The 20,622-nt window shown below is 50.4% G+C and overlaps 5 protein-coding genes and 1 non-coding gene across 6 annotated transcripts; 5 read left to right on the forward strand and 1 right to left on the reverse strand.

Moving 5' to 3' along the window:
* Window positions 1-982: 982 nt before the first annotated feature.
* Window positions 983-9,213, forward strand: BDP55DRAFT_610730 (amino acid adenylation domain-containing protein). The gene is made up of 3 exons (XM_060571175.1): window positions 983-1,361; window positions 1,475-2,460; window positions 2,530-9,213. Exons 1-3 carry the CDS (start codon window positions 1,344-1,346, stop codon window positions 9,125-9,127), a joined length of 7,602 nt encoding a protein of 2,533 aa, XP_060429582.1. The 5' UTR covers window positions 983-1,343; the 3' UTR covers window positions 9,128-9,213.
* Window positions 9,214-9,425: 212 nt separating this feature from the next.
* On the forward strand, window positions 9,426-10,887 carry BDP55DRAFT_664546 (Mss4-like protein). The gene has a single exon (XM_060574954.1). The coding sequence runs from the start codon at window positions 9,538-9,540 to the stop codon at window positions 10,657-10,659; it is 1,122 nt and encodes a 373-aa protein (XP_060429583.1). The 5' UTR covers window positions 9,426-9,537; the 3' UTR covers window positions 10,660-10,887.
* Window positions 10,786-10,866, forward strand: BDP55DRAFT_t180. The gene has a single exon. It is a non-coding gene; the product is annotated as a tRNA-Gly (tRNA).
* A 140-nt stretch (window positions 10,888-11,027) lies between the features above and the next one.
* BDP55DRAFT_715699 (uncharacterized protein) lies at window positions 11,028-12,711 on the reverse strand (the record flags this gene model as incomplete). The annotated part of the gene is made up of 4 exons (XM_060578316.1): window positions 11,028-11,791; window positions 11,872-12,000; window positions 12,061-12,560; window positions 12,651-12,711. 4 exons carry the CDS (start codon window positions 12,709-12,711, stop codon window positions 11,036-11,038), a joined length of 1,446 nt encoding a protein of 481 aa, XP_060429584.1. The 3' UTR covers window positions 11,028-11,035.
* Window positions 12,712-14,760: 2,049 nt separating this feature from the next.
* On the forward strand, window positions 14,761-17,468 carry BDP55DRAFT_744616 (choline dehydrogenase; the record flags this gene model as incomplete). The annotated part of the gene is made up of 8 exons (XM_060580517.1): window positions 14,761-14,926; window positions 15,005-15,035; window positions 15,099-15,372; window positions 15,438-15,583; window positions 15,670-15,877; window positions 15,944-16,157; window positions 16,220-16,306; window positions 16,356-17,468. The coding sequence occupies 8 exons, from the start codon at window positions 14,761-14,763 to the stop codon at window positions 17,195-17,197; spliced, it is 1,968 nt and encodes a 655-aa protein (XP_060429585.1). The 3' UTR covers window positions 17,198-17,468.
* Window positions 17,469-18,150: 682 nt separating this feature from the next.
* BDP55DRAFT_157794 (uncharacterized protein) lies at window positions 18,151-20,582 on the forward strand. Its single transcript, XM_060565648.1, has 2 exons — window positions 18,151-19,485; window positions 19,539-20,582. Exons 1-2 carry the CDS (start codon window positions 18,378-18,380, stop codon window positions 20,465-20,467), a joined length of 2,037 nt encoding a protein of 678 aa, XP_060429586.1. The 5' UTR covers window positions 18,151-18,377; the 3' UTR covers window positions 20,468-20,582.
* Window positions 20,583-20,622: the final 40 nt, after the last annotated feature.

Genomic DNA, 20,622 nt, shown 5'->3' on the forward strand with positions numbered 1-20,622 from the left:
ACGAGCGAGGTCCGAAGTGCCTAGGTCTATTCTAAGGATAGCGCGGCGGAATCTCCAAACGAACTCGCCTCGCCCCGCTGCACCGGCTGACCGCCATGAGAGGATTCAAGCCTAGACATGGATCTCATCACACTGCCCCCAACCCGCATCTGGAAGGCCAAAACGAGCATCATGGGTAATTTTTGTGGATGTCTGAGGGGTAACACAAACCTCGACATTTTCCAGGTTCGTAAACACATGATATCGGCCCCCGGGACGACTCCGCCGCTGCCTTATCGCTGACCACCCCTCTCTCGATGGAGCTGAAGGATTCGCGACTGGCTGCTAGTCACCAGCTTCTAGGCACCTGCGTCAAGTGCAAGTTCTTTCAAGCATTTTCCTGCCATGGGCAATGCGGCCGATCATTGGTTCCCGAGGCACGGGAAGAATCTATGCGAACTGGGAAACCCGGAGACACGCATACGAACCCATGCAAGGCACAGTATGCAACCACTTTAGAATGCATGCACTACAAAAGAACCGATGGGGGTCAATAGGGCTCCCAGCCTTTCGGTGTGGCGAGGTATCATCACATCACTGACAAATGATTGGAATCACGCGTCCAATAACTGGGGAAATGTCCCAAGTCCATCCTCCTTCTACCCAATATTACTGTAAGACTGAGCTTTTTGAGTCTCGACGGAGACATATGATTCAGCGCAGACTTTGAATCAGCCAATCGGAATGTGCCTAACCATTTACAAACGTCAAAGCAGGCGCATAACTGTTGTACATATTCAACTGATTGCACTTCGAGATGAATAGGAACGGCAATGTAATGCCGAGAAATGCCGCACTCCACATTCTTTGATTTATGATCTCAAGCCAGACGGAAGGAACTAGTTGATGGCTGCTGTTCTGGACTCAAGCGGAGGAGCTGCAACACCCCGGTCTTGTGGGAGTCACTTTCTCGGGCGAACACAACCTGAGTATCCCCGTGATAAGGCGCAGCAACGAAGGATTGACGGTGTGAGAGGCCCCGGCAATTTTGCCTGTTTGGGGAGGTTATAGAACACCGACGACCAGTCTAGAAGACCTGATTTGGAAGATCCGATGATTGCTTGGTCTGAGTATTGATCTATCCGAGAAGGCGTAGTCTAGGCTGTTCCGTCTCACGCGCGGTTTTGAGAATGACGCCATGAACGGGAACTATCACGGGAGCCAGTTGGTTAGACTGGCAGCTAGGTACCACTTGACATGGAAGGATCTTTGTGGTCTCAGGTCTAACCTTCTCGGACTCGAGACCTGAAGGTTCCGAAACTAGTCCGAAGAAGTAATGCCAGGTCTTTCAGTATGGTTCATACATGTACGAAAGACAAGTGGTAAGCTCCTCCATCAATGCAAAGCTACCTTCTTCATACAAGCAACGTATACAAACACCGCTGCCCAAGACTTTCCCGTCTTGGCGTCACACTTCTATGCTGACATTGTGCATGAATCAACATTACCTACACCACTGCAACCAAGCCAGATCGTCAACATGTTATCGACAGATGGAAAATGGAAGCTCACACCCCGACTTCACTCCGTCAAGTTCGTCTTCGATGATCCCATCCCGGCAGACGCAAAGACGCCAGAAGAAATCGTCTTTGAAAGTCCATTTCCTGCTGATATCTCGGGCGTGCCTCAGCGGTTTGTTTTCAAGGCGGCCACGGCTTATGCTGTCGGCCAGGATACTACCGGCCTAAAGACATCAACGACCCATGGCGGAGATGGTCTTGATGCCAGTGAGTCAAACGCGACACAGGCATCTGATAAGCCGGAAACGACGAGAGGTTCGATCATATGCAACGACAGTCGAACGAAGATCGCGTCTAGGGCACCACGTAGAGAGTCCTTCTCCCATGTTCGTGGTCCTACTTGCGACTCACCGGATGACGTGGAGTCAATCGTGTGCGCAGCCTGGGCCTTGATACTATCCTCACTCAACGACAGCGAAGTAGTCAACTTCGGAGCTTACGTCACGAGCAGTGGCAGTCCCGATCCTGTGCGTAGCGTGACATCGGTCACAGCGTCTATTGACCCCCAATCATCGGTTGCGGCATTTCTGCAGCAAGTCAAAGACAAATCGCTCGTGCCTGAGACCTCCAGCAAAAGGGTTGAGGCAAGGCACGAGGGAGGGGGAGTATCATTTGTCAAGACGCTTGTCAACTTTTCCACGACTTTTGAACACCTGCAGCAGCTAGCCGACGTCTCCAATTTCGCTCTTCAACTTCACTGTGTCATCGAAGAACATGATCTGCATTTATATGCGACGTTCGATGAGCGTTCTATGTCTGGGCCAAGAGTTCGCCTTCTGCTGAGCGATTTGGAGCACGTCATCTGGCAGCTGGCGAACTCAACGGGAGAGCAGACCGTTCTTGAGGACGTACGGATCATGAGTCCCACTAGCCAGCGGCATCTCGTTAAGCTAAACAGACCGTAAGTTCATGTCCCTTTCTTTGCACAGCCTATGATTGTATCTCAGTGTGCCTGTCTAACTTTTAAAAGACATACAATAAGGGAGGAAAAGCTCGTCCAAGAGTCGATAGCACAATATGCCAGAACAAACCCTCACGCTGAAGCTATCTGTGCTTGGGATGGTAACTTGTCGTACTCCGAGTTGCAGCGCCTTTCCGAGATTCTAGCGACATATCTTGCAGGTCTTGGAGTCGGACCTGAGGTGGTGGTACCGATCATCTTCGAAAAGTCCGTGTACAGCATCATCTCTATCCTAGGTGTGGCGATGGCTGGAGGTGCGGTTGTGGTTCTGGATCCCTCGCTTCCCGCAGCCCGAATCAGCATGATCGTCAAAGATGTTGATGCCAATGTCGTCCTATCGTCTGTATTGGGCAAAAGCAAGATTCCATCCCAAGTACAACACGAGAAGCGGGTTGTAGTAAATCAGTCTCTTTTCGACCATCTCTCAACCCAAAGGCAATCCCCATCCAAGCAAATCTCACCGTCTCCTACCAACGCGTTATACGTTGTGTACACTAGTGGTTCTACCGGAAAGCCGAAAGGTGTGGTGGTCACTCACGAGGCATTTTGTTCCAGCGCGAAGGGATATTCCAAAGCAATCTGTCTCGATTCTACCTGCCGGGTCTTGCAGTACTCCTCCTTCTCCTTCGATATTTCCATGCTCGAGGTCTTTACTACCTTGATGGCGGGGTCATGTCTTTGCATCCCCTCAGAAGAAGACAGGATGAACAACCTTGCTAGCTGCATTTCTAGAATGAAGGTCAATTGGGCAATGCTGACACCAACTGTTGCAAGTCTCATGACCCCAGACGAAGTCCCCAGCCTCGAGGTCTTGTGCCTCGTGGGAGAAGCATTGCCGCAGGCTGTCGCCGACGCATGGGCTGATCACGTCAAAACCATCAATGCCTACGGCCCTGCGGAGTGCTCAGCAATCACCATTGTCAGTGAGCCAAGGTCTAGGGGGGTGAAGAGCATTTCTCTTGGAAGACCTGCCAACTGCGCCGTTTGGATTGTCCGAGAAGATGGTCAGCTTGCGTCACTCGGTACTGTTGGAGAGATTGTGATAGAGGGCCCGCCCGTTGCGCGTGGGTACCTTGGTGACCAGGAGAAGACGAATGCCGTCTTCTTGGATGATCCCAATTTTCTTCGCGGTGTAGTACGACGGCCCATGCGATGCTATCGTACCGGTGACCTGGGAAAGATGAACCATGATGGGACTATCGACTTCCTCGGTCGGAAAGATACTCAGGTCAAGATCAATGGTCAGCGTGTCGAGCTCGGCGAGATTGAGCATCAACTCGGACAAAACCTGAATTCCGAAGAGAAACAATCATCTCCTGAGACTAAGTGGGAGCTGGCTGTCGAGTTCCTGCGACCCATCGGAGGAGAGCAAGGTATTCTCACAGCATTTGTCGCTCCCAAGATAACCCCAGAAACCTCTTCTAGTGGAGAAGGGCAGCATCTTATCGAGAAAGTGCACCCTTTGTGGACAACGATACATCGGAAATTCCAGACAGCTTCGACAGAGCTCGTTCTCTCTCTTCCTGGGTACATGATCCCACGGGCAGTCGTACCATGCTACATGCTGCCCCTATCACCTTCAGGCAAGATCGATAGAAAAATACTGCGCACACACGGAAACGCAATGACGGCACAACAATTGCTGAGATCACCAAGCGATGTGGAAGATCAAACCGCGCCGACTAAGGTTTCTGGAGCACTTTCGGCCAAGTTCCCCGACAGCGAAGAGGAGTCCTCCGTTGGACAGCACACGCTGTTATCGGACACATACCCCTCAACAGAGGCGTCGATGCCACTCTCCGAGACTTCACTGCCTAGCCTAAAACCGACTGAGAAATCCCTACGCTTAGCTTGGTCAGAGGTTCTAGGGCTACCCGAAGACTCGATCCTGCTCGAAGATGACTTTTTCAAACTCGGTGGAGATTCTATAGGGGCTATCAGGATAGTGGCGGCTTGTCGCAAGCAGTCGCTCCAGATTAACGTCGCGAACATCTTCAAGAACTCTGTGCTGGGCAAGATGGCACTCGTTTGTAAGAGCGCGGCATCTGGGAACCAGATGGTGTCTCCTGTTCACTTCGTTCCATTCCAGTTCCTGCGGCAAGAGGATATCCCCGAGTTGCAGAAAGAAGCCGCCTTCCAGTGTGACGTCACTATCGATAAAATCGAAGACTTGTACCCTTGCACGCACATGCAAGAAGGTCTGATGGCGGTTAACCTCACGCGACCAGGCAGTTACACGGGTCGGTGGATCCATCCGCTGCCTCGGGATGTCGACCTCTCGCGGTTTAGACAGTGCTGGGAGAATATTCATGCCGCATCATCAATACTGCGGACCAGATTCGCAACTACTTCGACTGCTGGATCTCTGCAGGCTGTTATCAGAGAGAATGTACAGTGGCTTTTGCACTACAACCTCGAAGCGTACCTAGAGCAAGACGATGCGAACCCAATGTTTCCCGGAGACTCGCTCAATCGTTTTGCTCTGGTCACATCAGAGGCTGGCGATGTAACATTTGTGTGGACCATTCACCACATGCTGTACGACGGCTGGTCCCTAGCGATGCTTTGCGACCGACTCAATGATTTATACTACGGCCGTGCCATCAAGCCAGCGACTGACTATCGCAATTTCATTGCCTACGCAGAGAAAATTACGCCAGATACATTCGCGAACTACTGGAAGACAGAGCTACAAGGAGTGAATCCGTCAAGCTTCCCTGCGATCCCCAAACCTGGCCATCAGTCCTTTGCCCGAGCTGTGGTGCGCGATGAGCTTGATATAAATATCGATCCGTCTTCTGGCATTACGATGTCTACCATCGTTCGAGCAGCTTGGAGTCTGATGATAGGCCACCTCTCAGAATCAGACGATGTCCTGTTCGGTGCAACAGTTTCGGGTAGAAATGCACCCTTGGACAACATTGAAAGCATCGAGGGTCCGACGATAGCCACAGTGCCTGTCAGAGTTCGTATCGACAGAGGATCAGATATCCTCGACTTTCTGCGAAAGGTCCAGGACCATGCAACCGCCATGATACCCTACGAGCAGTCCGGAATCCAGCGGATAAAATCACTGAATCAAGATACGAAGAGCGCTTGCGAATTTCAGAACTTGCTTGTCATCCAGGCAGGTGGCGGCTGGGATGAGACTGGGCCCGGTCCACTGAAGAAGCCGATCTATCGCGAGGAATTTACGACGTTTCCCGTGACGTGCGAGGCGTGGCTTCATCCCGATCGGATCGAGTTTGCGACGCACGTCGATGAAGACGTGACAAGTCGTCTCTTTGTCGCCCAAGCCATTGAAACCGTCAAGGGTATCATGAGTCAACTCGCTTGGGCTACATCTCACAGCTACAGTCCTTCCAAGGTTGCAGACTTGGCTCTTGACCCAAGTTCTGTATATATCCAAGACCGAGCTTCACAACCTTTTGAGGCAAAGAAGCTCTCGGCTACGCTTCATCAACTAATCACGGAAATGAGTCTGTCACAACCTCAGAGAGACGCAGTGATATCAACAGCCGACTCACTGTCATACGAAACGCTGGAAAAAATGTCCTCTGCACTCGCTGCCCATCTTGTGGATACCGGTGTCTTGGAGGGAGACAAGGTTCCACTGTGCTTCGAGAAATCCGTGTGGACTGTTGTTGCGATGCTTGGAGTCTTGAAAGCCGGCGCTTCCTTCGTGCCCCTAGACCCGGGTCAGCCCGTATCACGTCTACGAAAAGTTGTTGCGCAAGTCAAAGCCAAGACAGCTCTTATGTCTGCATTCCAACACAAGGCAACCGATCTCGGTGCTATTGCGTCCATGATCATCGACCGGGATGCCCTTGACAGGATCTCCAAGCTCCAGCATCAACTCGGGCCACCATCTCAACTCAGTCCCGATAGTGCTGCCTACGTCATCTTCACCTCTGGGTCGACAGGAGATCCCAAGGGCATTGTTGTCTCTCATTCTGCGTTTGCTTCCAGTGCAATGGCCCATGGTCCCGTCTTTGGCATGAATAATGAGCACCGTGTCTTACAATTCTCCGCCTACAGTTTCGATGCGAGTCTGTTTGAGATCCTGACGACCCTCATACATGGCGGGACAGTCTGCGTCGCCACCGAGAAGGAGCGCTTCGAGAACCTCGGAGAGTTCGCAAGTCACGCGGGCGTCAACCTTGCCCTTCTCACTCCATCTGTGGCCCGCATCATTCGTCCCGCGGAAATGCCATCGCTGAAAACTTTGGTTCTTGGCGGAGAAGCTCCTGACGAGATCTTGATCAAGAAATGGCTTGATGCTAGAGTCACGCTATTCAATGCGTATGGGCCGAGTGAATGCTCTGTCATCGCTGCTTGCCATCAGTGTACCTATGATGCAGACCCGAAAACCATCGGATTCTCAGTCGGTTGCTCTGGTTGGGTTGTTACCTCCGACGATGACACGATACTCGTCCCGGATGGTGAGGTTGGCGAATTGCTCGTAGGTGGTTCGACTCTAGCCGATGGCTACCTAGATGACTATACGAAAACACATGCCGCTTTCATTTCGAGACAGTCTTGGGTATCAAAGAAGAACCTGCAAGGCACGGGTCGGCTGTATAAGACAGGAGATCTTGTGAAGAGAACAACCGATGGGACTCTGGTATACGTGGGGCGGAAGGACCTTCAAGTCAAGTTGAATGGCCAACGAATCGAACTCGGTGATATTGAATCGCACATTTCTGTTTGCGATATTGTCAAGCGTGGTATCGTCGTCTTCCCCTCGTCAGGGCCTTTCGCACGCCAACTCGTGGCGGTCCTGGAGCTCGAAGAAGACGTTGGCCAGAGACCGGCTGGTCTACAACAGATCATTTCTCGCTTCAATGTCGTCGCAGATAAGCTTCGTCAAGAGTTGACCGGCAAACTTCCAAGCATCATGCTTCCAGCACACTTTGTTGACATCGCGACCCTCTCTACGGAAAGATTCCCGCTTTCTTCCTCGGGCAAGATCGACAGAAGACAGGTGACGGCATGGCTTAAGAGGTTGTCTGTCAGGGAATCCGAGATTCTCGACCCTTCTGCGCCGATGCCAAGTACAGTGGCAACAATTCAATCCCATGAGCTCCCTGCCTACGAGTTGGCACAGAAGATCACGGATTTGGTATCTCAAAGAACGCTTTCGTCAGCGCCACGCCTAGATGGCTTCAACGATGTCCTACTGCATACTTCGGGTCTAGATTCTCTCAACACGATGTCACTCATGCACTTCATTCGCCTAAAGTACAACGTCAGAGTCAGCATGCAGCTGCTCATGGACGAGCACACGAGCATCAGGAGTCTGGCAGCTTTCATCACCCGTGCTGCTTCTAACAGACCAGTCACGTTGACCTCTTCCACTGTCAACTCGGAGAGTCAAAAACTCGACTTGATGGCTGAAATTGATCGTCTGGATGCGGGGCTCCAGAGACTCCCCGGCACGCTACCACGAGATATCCAGGGTAGTTTGACCAGGAAAACAGACAATCTCAGGGTTTTCCTTACTGGCGCAAGCGGATATCTGGGCACTCAGATACTTCGACAACTCCTAGAGCGGCGCGATGTTGCCTGCGTCACCACTCTCGTACGCGGTGCAACGCCTCAAGCAGCAAAGTCTCGTGTGATTGAGGCAGCACAAAAGGCTCTTTGGTGGACCAAATTTCATGACGAAAAGCTGGAGACCTGGATGGGTGATCTGGCGAAACCCAAGCTCGGCCTTGGCCAAGAACAATGGGACCTCTTGGGCGATGGCCACACTTACGACGTTATAATTCACAACGGCGCTGTCGTACATTGGAACAAGAGCTATGCAGCTCTAGAGGCTGTCAACATCCATTCGACAATCCAGCTCCTCCGTATCGCTGTCCAGAACCCGGTTTTGCGATTTGTCTATGTCTCTGGCGGTCGGCAGTGGAAGAATGCCGAAGAGAGAGACGAGGATGTCGCGCGCGAACTTTCAGACTCTATGGGCTACAGCCAGACAAAGTTCGTTGCTGAGGTTCTTGCCAAAAGAGCTGCGGAGCGGTGTTCGATCGACCAGAGGAATATTGGTGTCTTCAGGCCAGGGCTTATCATCGGGACGCCCGCTGAAGGGGTTGCAAATTTGGACGACTATATCTGGAGGCTTACGGCTGCGAACATCAATATGGGAATCTACAATGCAGACGAAGAACAGGCATGGCTGCATCTCTCAGATGCTGCTACGACTTCAGTGGCTGCCATTCGCGCCGCATTCAACCCAGAGTCATCGGCCAATCCGGTGACACAGCATGAAGAGGGAATGACTTGGGGGGCGTTCTGGACTTTGGTCAAGGGGATAGGTTACGACATCCGTCCAGCAGACGCTGCTGCATGGCTATTGACAGTTAGGAACGATATCTCACGTCGGAAAGAGAAGCATCCTCTATGGCCTTTGGCCCACTTACTCGAGGACGGCAGCATGGAGTGGGAGGGGACGGCAAATGGCCACGATAACTGTCCGCTACATCTCAAAGTAGCCGTGAAGAAGAACATGGAGGCTCTTGTGAGCGTGGGTTTCCTGCCGGCCGCGCGTCAGCGTCAATCACAGCGAGCTGGTCGAGCTGCCGTAGGCATATTTTCTAGGACTTGAGTGTTCCAAAGGCCGGGAGTAATGGGGTTGGTCTCCTTTCAAATCTTAGGCAGTATTAAGATGCCTAGAAATATGCAAATTGTCAGCACTATGCTTTATGGCTGTTTGTTGCTCGAATCGGCTGCTTATTGTTCCATGTCTGTTGAGTCTTACTCGAGCTGAATCTTGGCGCGTAATGTAGATGCTAAGACGAGACCCTTGAGCGCGCCGCGGTGACGTAGGTGGTGCACCATCACGAAGCGAGATGTTTAGGTTGTCATCCACGCCCTTGTACCCCCCATGGTAGCCTAAAAATTTTTGAGGAGATTGAAAAAGTCATTGATATCCTTCATCCAGTCTTTAAACACTTTCGACTTGGTTCATCCTGAAATTACAGACTTCCCGAGACTCACTACCTTATCCGCACCACAATGGAAGGCCTGGTCACTATCAAGGCACAGTGCATGTGTAAAGCACACACATTCTCCGCTTCGCTGCCGAAATCTGACTTGCCACTCAACGCATCTTGCTGCCACTGCACATCTTGTCGCCGACTTACTGGATCCCTCTACAACCCTGCCGTTGAGTGGCCAAACGCTTTTGAAGACCTATCTGCTCTGCGCAGGTATGCGTTTTCTCAACACCTTGATGTTTACTCGTGCAACACTTGTTCGTCACAACTCTTCGCCCGTGGCCACAATCCCAGTATCGCTCCATACGTCACGACGGGTGCTTTGGAGAACATTCCTGACCTTGTCAAATATGACAATCACATGTTCATCGGCGACACTATTGATGGCGGCCTTGCGCCATGGCTTCCGAAAGAAGAGGATGGTCACCCGGTTCAGCGCTGGATAGGGCATCGCAACAGCGAAGAAGTTCCATTCGACTGGCCGGTCACCAAGTCTGCCTCTGCCTCTAAGCTGAATACTGGCCCCTCCCCATCCTCGACGCCATTTCACTGTCACTGTAAGGGTGTTCGGCTATCACTGCGAAGCGCCGCCGACTTGGAGGTCGACCCGGCCAAGGAATCGACTTCGACGTGCGTGGATCCGAAGACACTCAAGTTCAAAGCATGCTGCGACTCGTGCAACTCTTGTCGCCAACATTTTGGGTCAGACATAATTGCTTGGACATTTGCTCCTCTCACGCACATCAATTTCAGCTCTGAACCCGAGTCGGAACCGTCCCAATTCCCGCAGTCAATTGTCGAACTCAAAGAAGCAGTTCTATCCAAGACCAAAGACCCACGCCTTGGGACGTTGGCGGTTTACAACAGCTCTCCCGAGGTAGAGCGATATTCATGTTCAGTATGCTCAGCCAGCATCTTCTACGCTGTCTATGACCGCGAAGACATGGTTGATATCGCGGTCGGTTTGTTAGATCATCCGGATGGTGCACGTGCTGAAGCATTGTTGGCTTGGAATTATGGGCTGCTTGGGTGGGCGAAGGATGCAGCAGGCGGATGGCGAGAACAACTAGTCGCGACGACGAAGGACTCCATGAAAGAGTGGGCCCAATGCATGAACGAAAATCAGAATATCGTCGACTAAGGGGCAGCTCGAACCCACCTGGAGGGAGTTGAGAGCACTCAAGAGTCGAATAAAAAAGAGTAAAAGACTGGCCTTGCTTTTGCGAAGCTTCAAGGATAGCTTCACAAGAGATCTAAACAATCGTCAGCGTCGATGGTTTAGTGGTAAAATTCTCCGTTGCCATCCAGCAGCGTCGGGGAGCCGGGGGTTCGATTCCCCCTCGACGCAATGTTTTGCTTTTGGAGTCCTGGAATGACGTTGCGAAGCGAGCTATGATCCTCGTAAATCTGACAAGCTTGAATTTTTTGATCTTCTCTCCTCTTGGTGGGTGGCTCTTTATAATCGAAATACATGCCTCGAGCTTTTTCCATTATCAACTATTTATTGACATCTACTACTATAAGCGAAACACAGAAAGCTCTCGATCCGTAATTGCATAATCCCTCGGAACCGCCATCGTCGACAGAAACAAAGTTCCAAGACCTTCCGTTCCAAGTAGGGAATTGTAGATGATTCCGAGAGGTGATGCAGCTAGCATAACTGAGGTGCCGTTACTGGCAGACAAGAGCTTCGGTGCCAGTCTCATGAGCCTCAGACCCTCCATCGATGGCTGCCACCTATGTTTGACCTCGTTTGGTTTGTAGAGAGGATCTCCTGCTAGCTTGATTATCGATTCTTCGATATTCCCAGGAAATGGCTGTGGGTGCCGCACGCCCATGTCCAACAAGGCTTCCAGGTTCATAAGTTGTGTGATGGAAGCGTTGTAGATGATTAACTCGGCAGCCTGTTCTGGAGTCTTCACCTCAATTGGCTTAGACAGCAAGTCCTTGGCCCAGAGCAGTGGAACACTTTCTGCTTCTCCTTCGAGAGGCAGATGAATTTCCCTGGCAGCACCTGGGTTGTTGTATTCCCAGCGCCATCTCCAGGCATGTAGATCACTGGAAAGCCGGTCAATTCTGGCATGCGCAGCATCTTTCTCATCTTCAGACAAAGATCGATTTTTTGACGCGATAGAAAAGGTTAGGCCGGGAATGTCGACGAAAATATCCATCAGGAGGTCGTGGGAGGTTTTGGGTATGAAGTGCCAAGGAATAGTTTTCCATCGCGTCTGTTCAAAGAATGAGTGATCATGCTGGTTGAACGAATTGCACGCCTAATGCCACAGTATTTGTTATTAGTATAGGCTCGGAGTACTGAGGAGGCACCAAAGTACCAGGCCCAAAAGTCTCTTACGTGAAGCGCCCTAATTTGGCGCAAATAAGTCAACATCGGCTCTTGCTGAAAGCATTCAGGTCCACACAATTCTATGATTTTCGACATGCCATAATAGTGAGGAACGTTGGGCACGTTTTCCACTGCATACTGCAGTTGTCAGCACACTCAACAAACTTGTCTGACCAAAGTTCCTTTCTAAAGACTTACTTGGTAAAGACTAAGGATGATGATTGTAAAGGCCCACCGAGCCAGTTCCTGATTGGACTTCGCTGATACGGCGTAGTGTAATGCTCTAATTACCTTGCCATTCAACTCATAGCCCTCGGCCAACATATTCGGCTCGTTGACAGAATTTCCCATGAAGCCAAGCGCCGTCGCCAGACTTCCCGTGTAGTCGGCCTTGGCCACATCTGAACTTGACTCTTCGTCCAATGACATTCGTAGGAGAGGTTTCCAGAATGGGGCCCAGCGGTAGTGGGCCATAAGGTGTGAGAATGCCATCCGGTCGCGGAAAGCTGTGAACGGAAGTTCTGGCACGATGTTCTGCTGAATTATGGTACTCGAGCTCGTGTTTGACACTCTAACTAATTGTTGACTGCCACCTGAATCGCCAGAGGCGGCGAAATTTTGCATACGGAGCGGCATCTCGTAGCCTCGGCATTTGTGGCCGGACTTGAGACATCTCTCACATGCGGGTCGAGCTTTGTCTAAGTAGTTTTATTTGCGTCTCAGTAAAGGGACTTCTGGTCAGACTTTACAGGCTGGAAAACTGTACAGCAAGAGGAAGGTGAACAAACCACATTTGACCCGTCTTCGTCGGCAGGTATGACAATAGCCGCTAGTAGGTGGGCGTCCCATGGTGGAACTTGGTTGCGTAAGGTAGGTGAACTTTGTGAAACTTAGAATGCCCGTGATGATTCGATTCTGGGGACTCGTCACACCAGAACAGCCCTCAAAAAGAGAATGGGGATGCAGCAGGTGTTTTGATTATGGGAGGTATTAATAAGAGAACTGGATCTTATCCAGTCCATGGGTATGGACACCGTCTTGAAATATTGCCGAATAGATGCAATTATGATAGTTATCCCTTCACCCCAAGTATCAAAAGACCTGCCCCGGTCCCGATCCCAAACCCGGACATTACGGAGATGTGGGGCAAAACAGATTGAGTAAGCACAGCGAGCGGCAAAGCCCACTTGGTCGCGCGCGCGTGCTTGCAGCTAAGGCACTTTTTGACTCTTTAGTCATCGCATAAGATGTAGGTAAGCCGCACTCTAGTTCTCTTCAGTTCTAATACATCACTTGACTTGAAGTCCGAAGCCCCCACTGGATACCACGGTATCCGTTCTCATTGGCCGGCGTCATGCTGACTGCATCTTCATTTGGTTATTCGTTCTCTGGTCCAATCATAAAGACGTATCTGAAAATGCACGGAACGATCGTCACGGGTACTTTTTTTCTGTTGAGATAATCACGAGGATTATATGCCGAAAGAAGGCACTGGCCCCATCGGTGTCTCCAGTTGCCGCGTTGTCTTAATAGACAATGGCAGCATTATTGTGAAGGATCGCAGGCTGATAGTGGCTCGTGTCTGAGTTACTTGCCTGATGCGTGTTGGCGTTATTTCGATGCTATAGTAGGCCATGTTGAGGGTTGGTCGATAATTCGCCGGAACTAATGATGCAGACATGGAAGTTATGATGCACTCAATCAGCAATAGTATTGACGATCTGCACCTTTGGTCGTAACACTCATTCCCCAAACGCATTGGCTTGTTTTTGTTTCTTTCTGTCGGAAGGACCTTGATATACAACTAAAGAATTGAAATGCTATCTTAAAATAAGTCATTGAACTTAACGTGGTATGAAGGTTGAGCTCACGTCAAGGCCTGCTAAGCTGAGGTAGTCGGAGGCCGGGAGCAGTGACCAATGGATTTACCTAGGTACCTTGAGTGTATACGTACCGTCGAGGCACATACACTGAGTAACTGTCAGTATTGTCCTGCAAATAATACCCTAACAGTACGACGATCTTTCTGTAAAGGTCCTCCGCAAACGATACACCGAGCGGCAGGTTGATGTTGACTGGGGTCAAGATCCTCCGTGCGTGCCGTACCAGCCATGAGTTAGCCGGAAGTACCCAAGTTCAATAAGGAAAGACAGTATCCAAGAACGGCTGCATAGACCTGTGCGCATTACTTGAGATAGAATCTCATATGTAGCCCAGGTATTGTCTTCTACCAGTAACATAATCCATCTATAATCCATCTATAATCCATCTTCTGAACGCAAGCAATGCTGGCAGCTAAGCCCATTGAAGTGAAGATTGTGGACTTTGCCATGGTAAAGTAAATAGGCTGGTTAATCTACAAGTTATTGATACTAGGCCTAAACCCTTCATTCACCCAGCCAATTTGACCTGACAGGTTGACCTAGCCGAACACGTCCTGGTTGATGACATGGATGGATTTGAGGGGGACTTCACAAGCTTCCTGTCTATTCGGGTAGTGGAATAAAAACCGGGTGAGAGTTTGGTCGGCAAGACAGGTGCGACCGACATCTCTTTGTCTCCCTCCCGAGCCGGATTTAAGGTGGAAAGGCACTCTTTATCCGTACAGACCCTTTACTTCCTGGCCAATTGAATGATAATTAGTTCGAGGAGCCTTATTCATAGCCTGGTAGTGGACCCATATGTCTTTGGTTGCAATGTTAATCAAATATACTTTTGTAAGGTGACTTTACACAAACTCAATTCTCTTAGCCGGTAACAGGGACTCCGCACGATCCGACCACTACATAATACAAAAGGCGTTCCGGTTGTAGAAGATACTGGAATACGTTCATGGAAATTGGTTCTTCTATTCTCATCGGAACCACCGAAACTCGGAACCCAGAGGCCATTCCCATAATGAAGCTGACTTTGAACATCTTGGTAATCGCGATTTCCGTGGTCCAGGCGGCCACTTTCCAAAATTTGGTAGAGAAAAGCCTCAATATCTCGTACGACTATGTCATCGTCGGTGGTGGTACCGCTGGCATGACTCTCGCGTCGAGACTTAGTACCGACAAGTCTCGTGAGTTGAATATTTATGACACGTTGGGTCACGCACTTTGAGGGACCTGTACTTCGCTGACATCCCCATAAAATGCAGTCACAGTCCTCGTTATCGAGGCAGGAATACCGTCAGTGAGCTTCGATAATTGCATGCGTGTTGGACTTGGTGAAGGTGTCTGACTCTCAATTAGTGACAACTATGAAGGCGCTGTTATGATTCCTCGATTCTATCCCGGTGCGTCTGGCTTCGCTCCAGGCACCCGGTATGATTGGAACTTGACTTCAACTCCGCAAGAGTTTCTCTCCAAGCAGATCATCAACCTGACTCAAGGACATACGATTGGTGGGAGTAGTACGGTCAATGCGATGATTTTCGATCGCGGGATGCCTTCCAACTACGATGCCTGGGCCGCTCTTGGAAACCAGGGCTGGAACTTTGCGGGTCTACTTCCTTACTTCAAGAAGGTGCGTTTGGAACGATTACTGAGAAGCATGAGTGTTTGCTGCACTAACGTATGCCCAATGTAAAGAGCGAATGTTTCACCGCCGCAACACCCGCGAATTTCGCGACATATGGCATGACATTTGATGCCGCTTGCCATGGTTTTGAAGGGCCTGTCCAATCAAGTTACCTAGCTTGGTCACATCCGAACAACAGCAAGTTGATCCCACACTCGTGAATCGGTCCTTCTAAGACGTAGACTAATCATATCGAACTTACACAGCGAACTTCCTTGATGCCATGCACGGGCTTGGAGTCAGCACGCCGGTGGACCAAGGATGCAACCCACTTGGCGCATACCTAACAACTCATTCTATCGATCCAAGAAACCAGTCAAGATCAAGTGCAAGAACAGCTCATTATGACCAAAATGTAGACAGAGTCAACCTTGACATACTTACAGGGCATCAAGTTACAAAGCTGTTGTTCAATACTGATGGAGAAAAACCTAGAGCTACGGGAGTCGAGGTAAACTACTTCTTAGGCCTGGAGACGTCTCGATGGGAATAGTTGTACTGACTTCATTTGACAAAGTTCTCGGCCGGACCTGGCTTGCCAGTTACTAAAGTTGAGGTTCTGAAAGAAGTCATCGTGTCGGCAGGTGCTCTGAATACTCCGAAGCTCCTACAGTTGTCCGGCATCGGACCAGTATCCCTCACGTCGGGTCATGGCATTCCCTCGCTAGTCAACCTTCCGGGCGTTGGAGCGAACCTGCAAGATCACCCATTCGGGTTGACGCTAGCTTCCTGTAACTTCACTGTCAATTCTCCAGCTACATGGAACTTGTTGCATGACTAACTCAACATCTAGTGAGTGCTGGGATACCCGGAAACTACGAGTTAGAAAACGCAACGTTTGATGCTGAGCAAAAAGATCTCTACTACTCCAAAAGAGAAGGTGAGTTTGGCACTCAAATGAAAATAGCTTCTCCTAAACCAGTTGTTAGGGCGTTGGACGGATACTATTGCAGAGGCACTCGCATTCATACCTCTGACAAACTTCACCCAGTCAGATGTTACTGACGAATTGCTGTCTATTATTAGCAGTGCCGGCGCCGCGCAGTACCTCCCACAAGATACTGACCAAACTGTCAAAGATGGGTATTTGAAGCAAGTACAACAACTTCTAGAAATGCACCAAAATGGCTCCACGGCGGGCATGGAGCTTCTTTACGTCGACGGTGGACGCTCCATAGTAAACATCCTGATGCACCCCTTGAGCCGAGGAACCGTTGCAATCAACTCCACCGACCCTTGGGCGCCGCCGGTCATTGACCCACGCTATCTTTCCCACCCTTACGACGGCCGAGTGTTGGTCGAGTCAATACGGTTCAACCGAAAGCTTATGGCGACAGAGCAAATCCAAGCCCTTGGAGCTACAGAAACGCTACCAGGGGTCGGTACCACGAGCGATGATGACCTTTTACAATTCATCAAAGGAGTCAGCTCTACAGAGTATCACTATACCGGCACCTGCGCTATGCTTCCGAGGTCACTTGGTGGTGTCGTGGATTCCAACCTTAACGTGCATGGGGTCGATGACTTGAGGATAGTCGATGCTAGTATTATGCCTTTACTTCCATCAGCGCATACCCAGGCGACGGTTTATGCGATCGCCGAAAAGGTAAATCGTGCCCCTACATTGGATCAGTCGACTATGAATGAAACTAGTGCGGTAGCTCCAGTGCTGACAAACTTCTCTAACACAGGCAGCCGACATTATCTTACAGCAAAGTTTTTGATGCAAATGGAAAGAAGTTGGATTCGACGAGGACTTTACAAGAAATGACAGACGTTGGATTGCTGTCTGGCCTGGGTACTCACTGGCAGATGATCTCTCGTTCAAGCTCCATAGCTTTTGTGCCGCAGAAGATTTGTTTTACTTCTGTGACTAGTGCAACCTGCTGTTACATTGGCAATGACTTGACAACCCTGTGGACTGCAGGAAACACTCTCCCTGGAACATCCTGCTGGCAAATTTTCAAGCCTCGAGTGCCTCAGATGCTCAACATCATCATATCTCAGAAAACAATAGCAGGCACAGCCCTTCCCGGCTCGTGAGAGCCACAAAGGGATGGCTGATAATGGAGGGAAGCTGAGAAATCGTCGTGTGGACCAGAGGGCTGGGCCGGAATAGCGGTGCCGCCTCCTGCATGTCAGCATGTCCCGCCGCAAGGATGTGCTACTCGAGCCAATGATGGTCACTACCGATTCTCGCGAACAGGGGACTGGGGCCCCTCCCAGGCCAACTCAACCAACCAACTGGGACCATGACTTCAGCCAGCTGGCCGTTTTGCCTAGTGCTTACCATGGGGTTGGAGTTGCTAGAATATGACTTCCAAGCCTGCGATTCTAAGTTCGAGCGGTGTTTTGATATAGGAGGCTGGCTCCAACTCTCATGATGAAGCAAAATTGTATCTTGGTTCAAAAAAGATAGGGTTTGGAGCGCACTTTGCTAATTCCATTAGATCCACAGACGGCGTCGGGGCGAACCTTAGTTCAGCCATATTGTGGCACATATGATCGAATGAGAAGGCAACAACTTTCAGCACTAGCCTACCCGCTAGACGTCCATATGACCACCATGCTCCATCAAGCTGGAGAGCCTTGCGGCCCTGGTCTTCCAAGACAATTTGAATCATTTGTCGTAGCTGTTCCATTATGGGGAAGTGCAGGGGTTACACGTGATACTAGACCCTGCGCAGGGGCTGATTCTGGCTGCCTAGCTCAACATGCATTTTGTCTCAGCTAGGCTCGCATCAGGCTGGCTACAAACACATAAGAATACTATTGATAAATCGGGCTTCCTTCTAGCCTTTCTCACTTTCAATATTTCAAGAGACATTCGGCCTCTGAAATCACTGGCCCTACCTCTTGCCAGCTCAATGTCAGCGTGTACAGCCGTTCCGAGTGCCTAGAGGAGCAACATCAACTACCTGCATCTCGGGCAGCCCCATCCGATCGCCAGCATGTCATCTTCCGACTCCACGAGCTCATCCGGCGGCGACAGTGACAACAACGACAACCAAGTTGAGTTGATTGTAGCCGTTGTTGCCTTGGTGATATCAGTCCTCGCCTTCATCATTGCAATTTTCCAAGCCCTCCAACAATACTACGCATCGGCAACCGGCTATTCATCATGTACCCCGAAAGTCATGGGAGATTGGGCGAGATTCACTCGTCGACGGTTCAGATGGTACGAGTTCCGTTTCGAAGTGGAGTTTGAAGTTCCGGTCATCTTCGTTGCGCCGCCGACAAACCCAAGGGGGCCTCTCGGCGTGCACGACGACAAGGAGATCACTTACATGACCGGGACGACAGACAGTTATAAGAAGACGTATACCTGGGACCAAGAAGAATACGACAAGCATTCCAAGACCTTGCGGGCCGGGATGACACGTCAAGCCATCCACACCGCTGACAACGAACTCGCAAATTGGACGAGTCTGTTGATGGCTATTCAGCGTATGGAACGGGAGTCGCGAACGTGGCAAGATAAGGAGTATTTCGGATACAACCCTCAATGGGAAGCCCAAACACCGTGTCATCCGACCCAATCCAGCACTCCGGTACCTTACACGCTTACCGTCGGCATGCAGAGGAAGAAAAAGTCTTGGGATAGCATGCCAGACAACATGAAGAAGCCGTACGCAACAACGACGATCTCGCACCTGGTAGAGATGGCAGCGATGTTGGGTGTTCACTGGAAAGAGTTCAATCGCAACGAGGACCGTTACCGCGGACAGGGCAACGGATTCAGCATCAATGGATATGATGTTGACGACCTCGGCATCGTCTTCACCTTTGAGAAGACTGGACCGACTTGGTTTCACGAGAACAGGGTGGTGCCGAATAACAAGGTCAAGGAGCTTTGTTTTGGGTACTGCCCCACGATTTTCCGTCAGCAGAACAACGACAACTACAAATACGCCGACGAACCGAAAGACATCGGAACGCTTCAGCTCGGTAGTATGTCAGCTATCGCAGAGACTCTGGTCGTGATCGGTTGCAACACTAATACTGTCCGGCACTTCCGAAAGTCAACTCCAGATACACGGCATATCCACCTGTTTCCGAGTGGGTCTTGTCCTCATCATTCCAACCAAGCTTGAATACTGACTATGATGTAGTTGCTTTCGAAATGTTAGGTATGGTGGGTGGTGTCTTACAGATTCCCGGCACGGCTTTCCGCATGCTCCCAAACCCAACCATCTGGCATTGGGACCGAAAGTCATTTTCACTGAGAACCTTTCTCAGCGACTACGTCCATATCATAGGCGAGTCGGCAGAGACCGAAGCCATGCTCAAAAACACAGAAGGGTCTCGAATTAGCGTGATTATCAAGGAAACCGGCAAAATTGAAGACAAATTCGAAGAGCTCGAATCTCGAGACGGCCCGGAAGCGATTTTGAGACGCACAAACAACACTGAGGAAAGAATTTACTCTAACGACCTAGTCATGGCTTTGCACTCGGCCATCTCGAAATGTGATGAGTTCCTTCAGAGTCAAGAGAGGATACACCTGGTACAGAACGTCCTGCGCGTACACCTGCAAGAGCTTCTGCGTATTTTGAACGATAAGGAAGGGGAGTACAAGACAGTTGTGGTTACAACAGGAGATGCTACCCGGTCCAAGAGGGACTCGAGACACGATCTCGTTGTTCCCGGCGCATCCCCTATCCTGAAGACGCGAGAGGAACACGAGGAAACCGAGAAGGAGGTATCGCTCCTACAGAAGCTGGATGCTGCGTCTTCGAGCGAAAGACATAGCGTTTTAGCTGAGATATACCTTCTCTCCGTGCGCAAGCGGGTCATCGATGTTGTTTGCAAACAGCTGCGGGCCGAAAAGGCTCGCAAAGGGCGCGGAGCCAGGTCGATCATCTCTGATGCTTCTACGGACGTACTTGCTCATGACCAGCAACAGCAGATTAATGATGTTTGGTGCATGCTTGTTTTCCGAATGGTATGCTGGCTGCTTCTGCATGATTTCCATGGCAAGGATATTCAAGTTGAGAAGAGCGAGGTATTTGGAAGCCGTTTGCCAGTCTACATTACATAGAGGGGGGCCCAACTGGCGATTTAACGAATTACGATGGGATGGAAAATGTTTCAACAATGGCACCGTGCATTGCATAACTACTTGAGCTCATCCGCTGCTTTTGATGGCTCCTTTCGAGGTTGTCATAAGTCTCTTGATATCTAATTGCTATTTAG

This window comes from Colletotrichum godetiae, assembly GCF_030913485.1.
Source record: "Colletotrichum godetiae strain CBS 193.32 chromosome Unknown BDP55scaffold_21, whole genome shotgun sequence".
NCBI classification, from domain to species: Eukaryota; Fungi; Ascomycota; class Sordariomycetes; order Glomerellales; family Glomerellaceae; genus Colletotrichum; species Colletotrichum godetiae.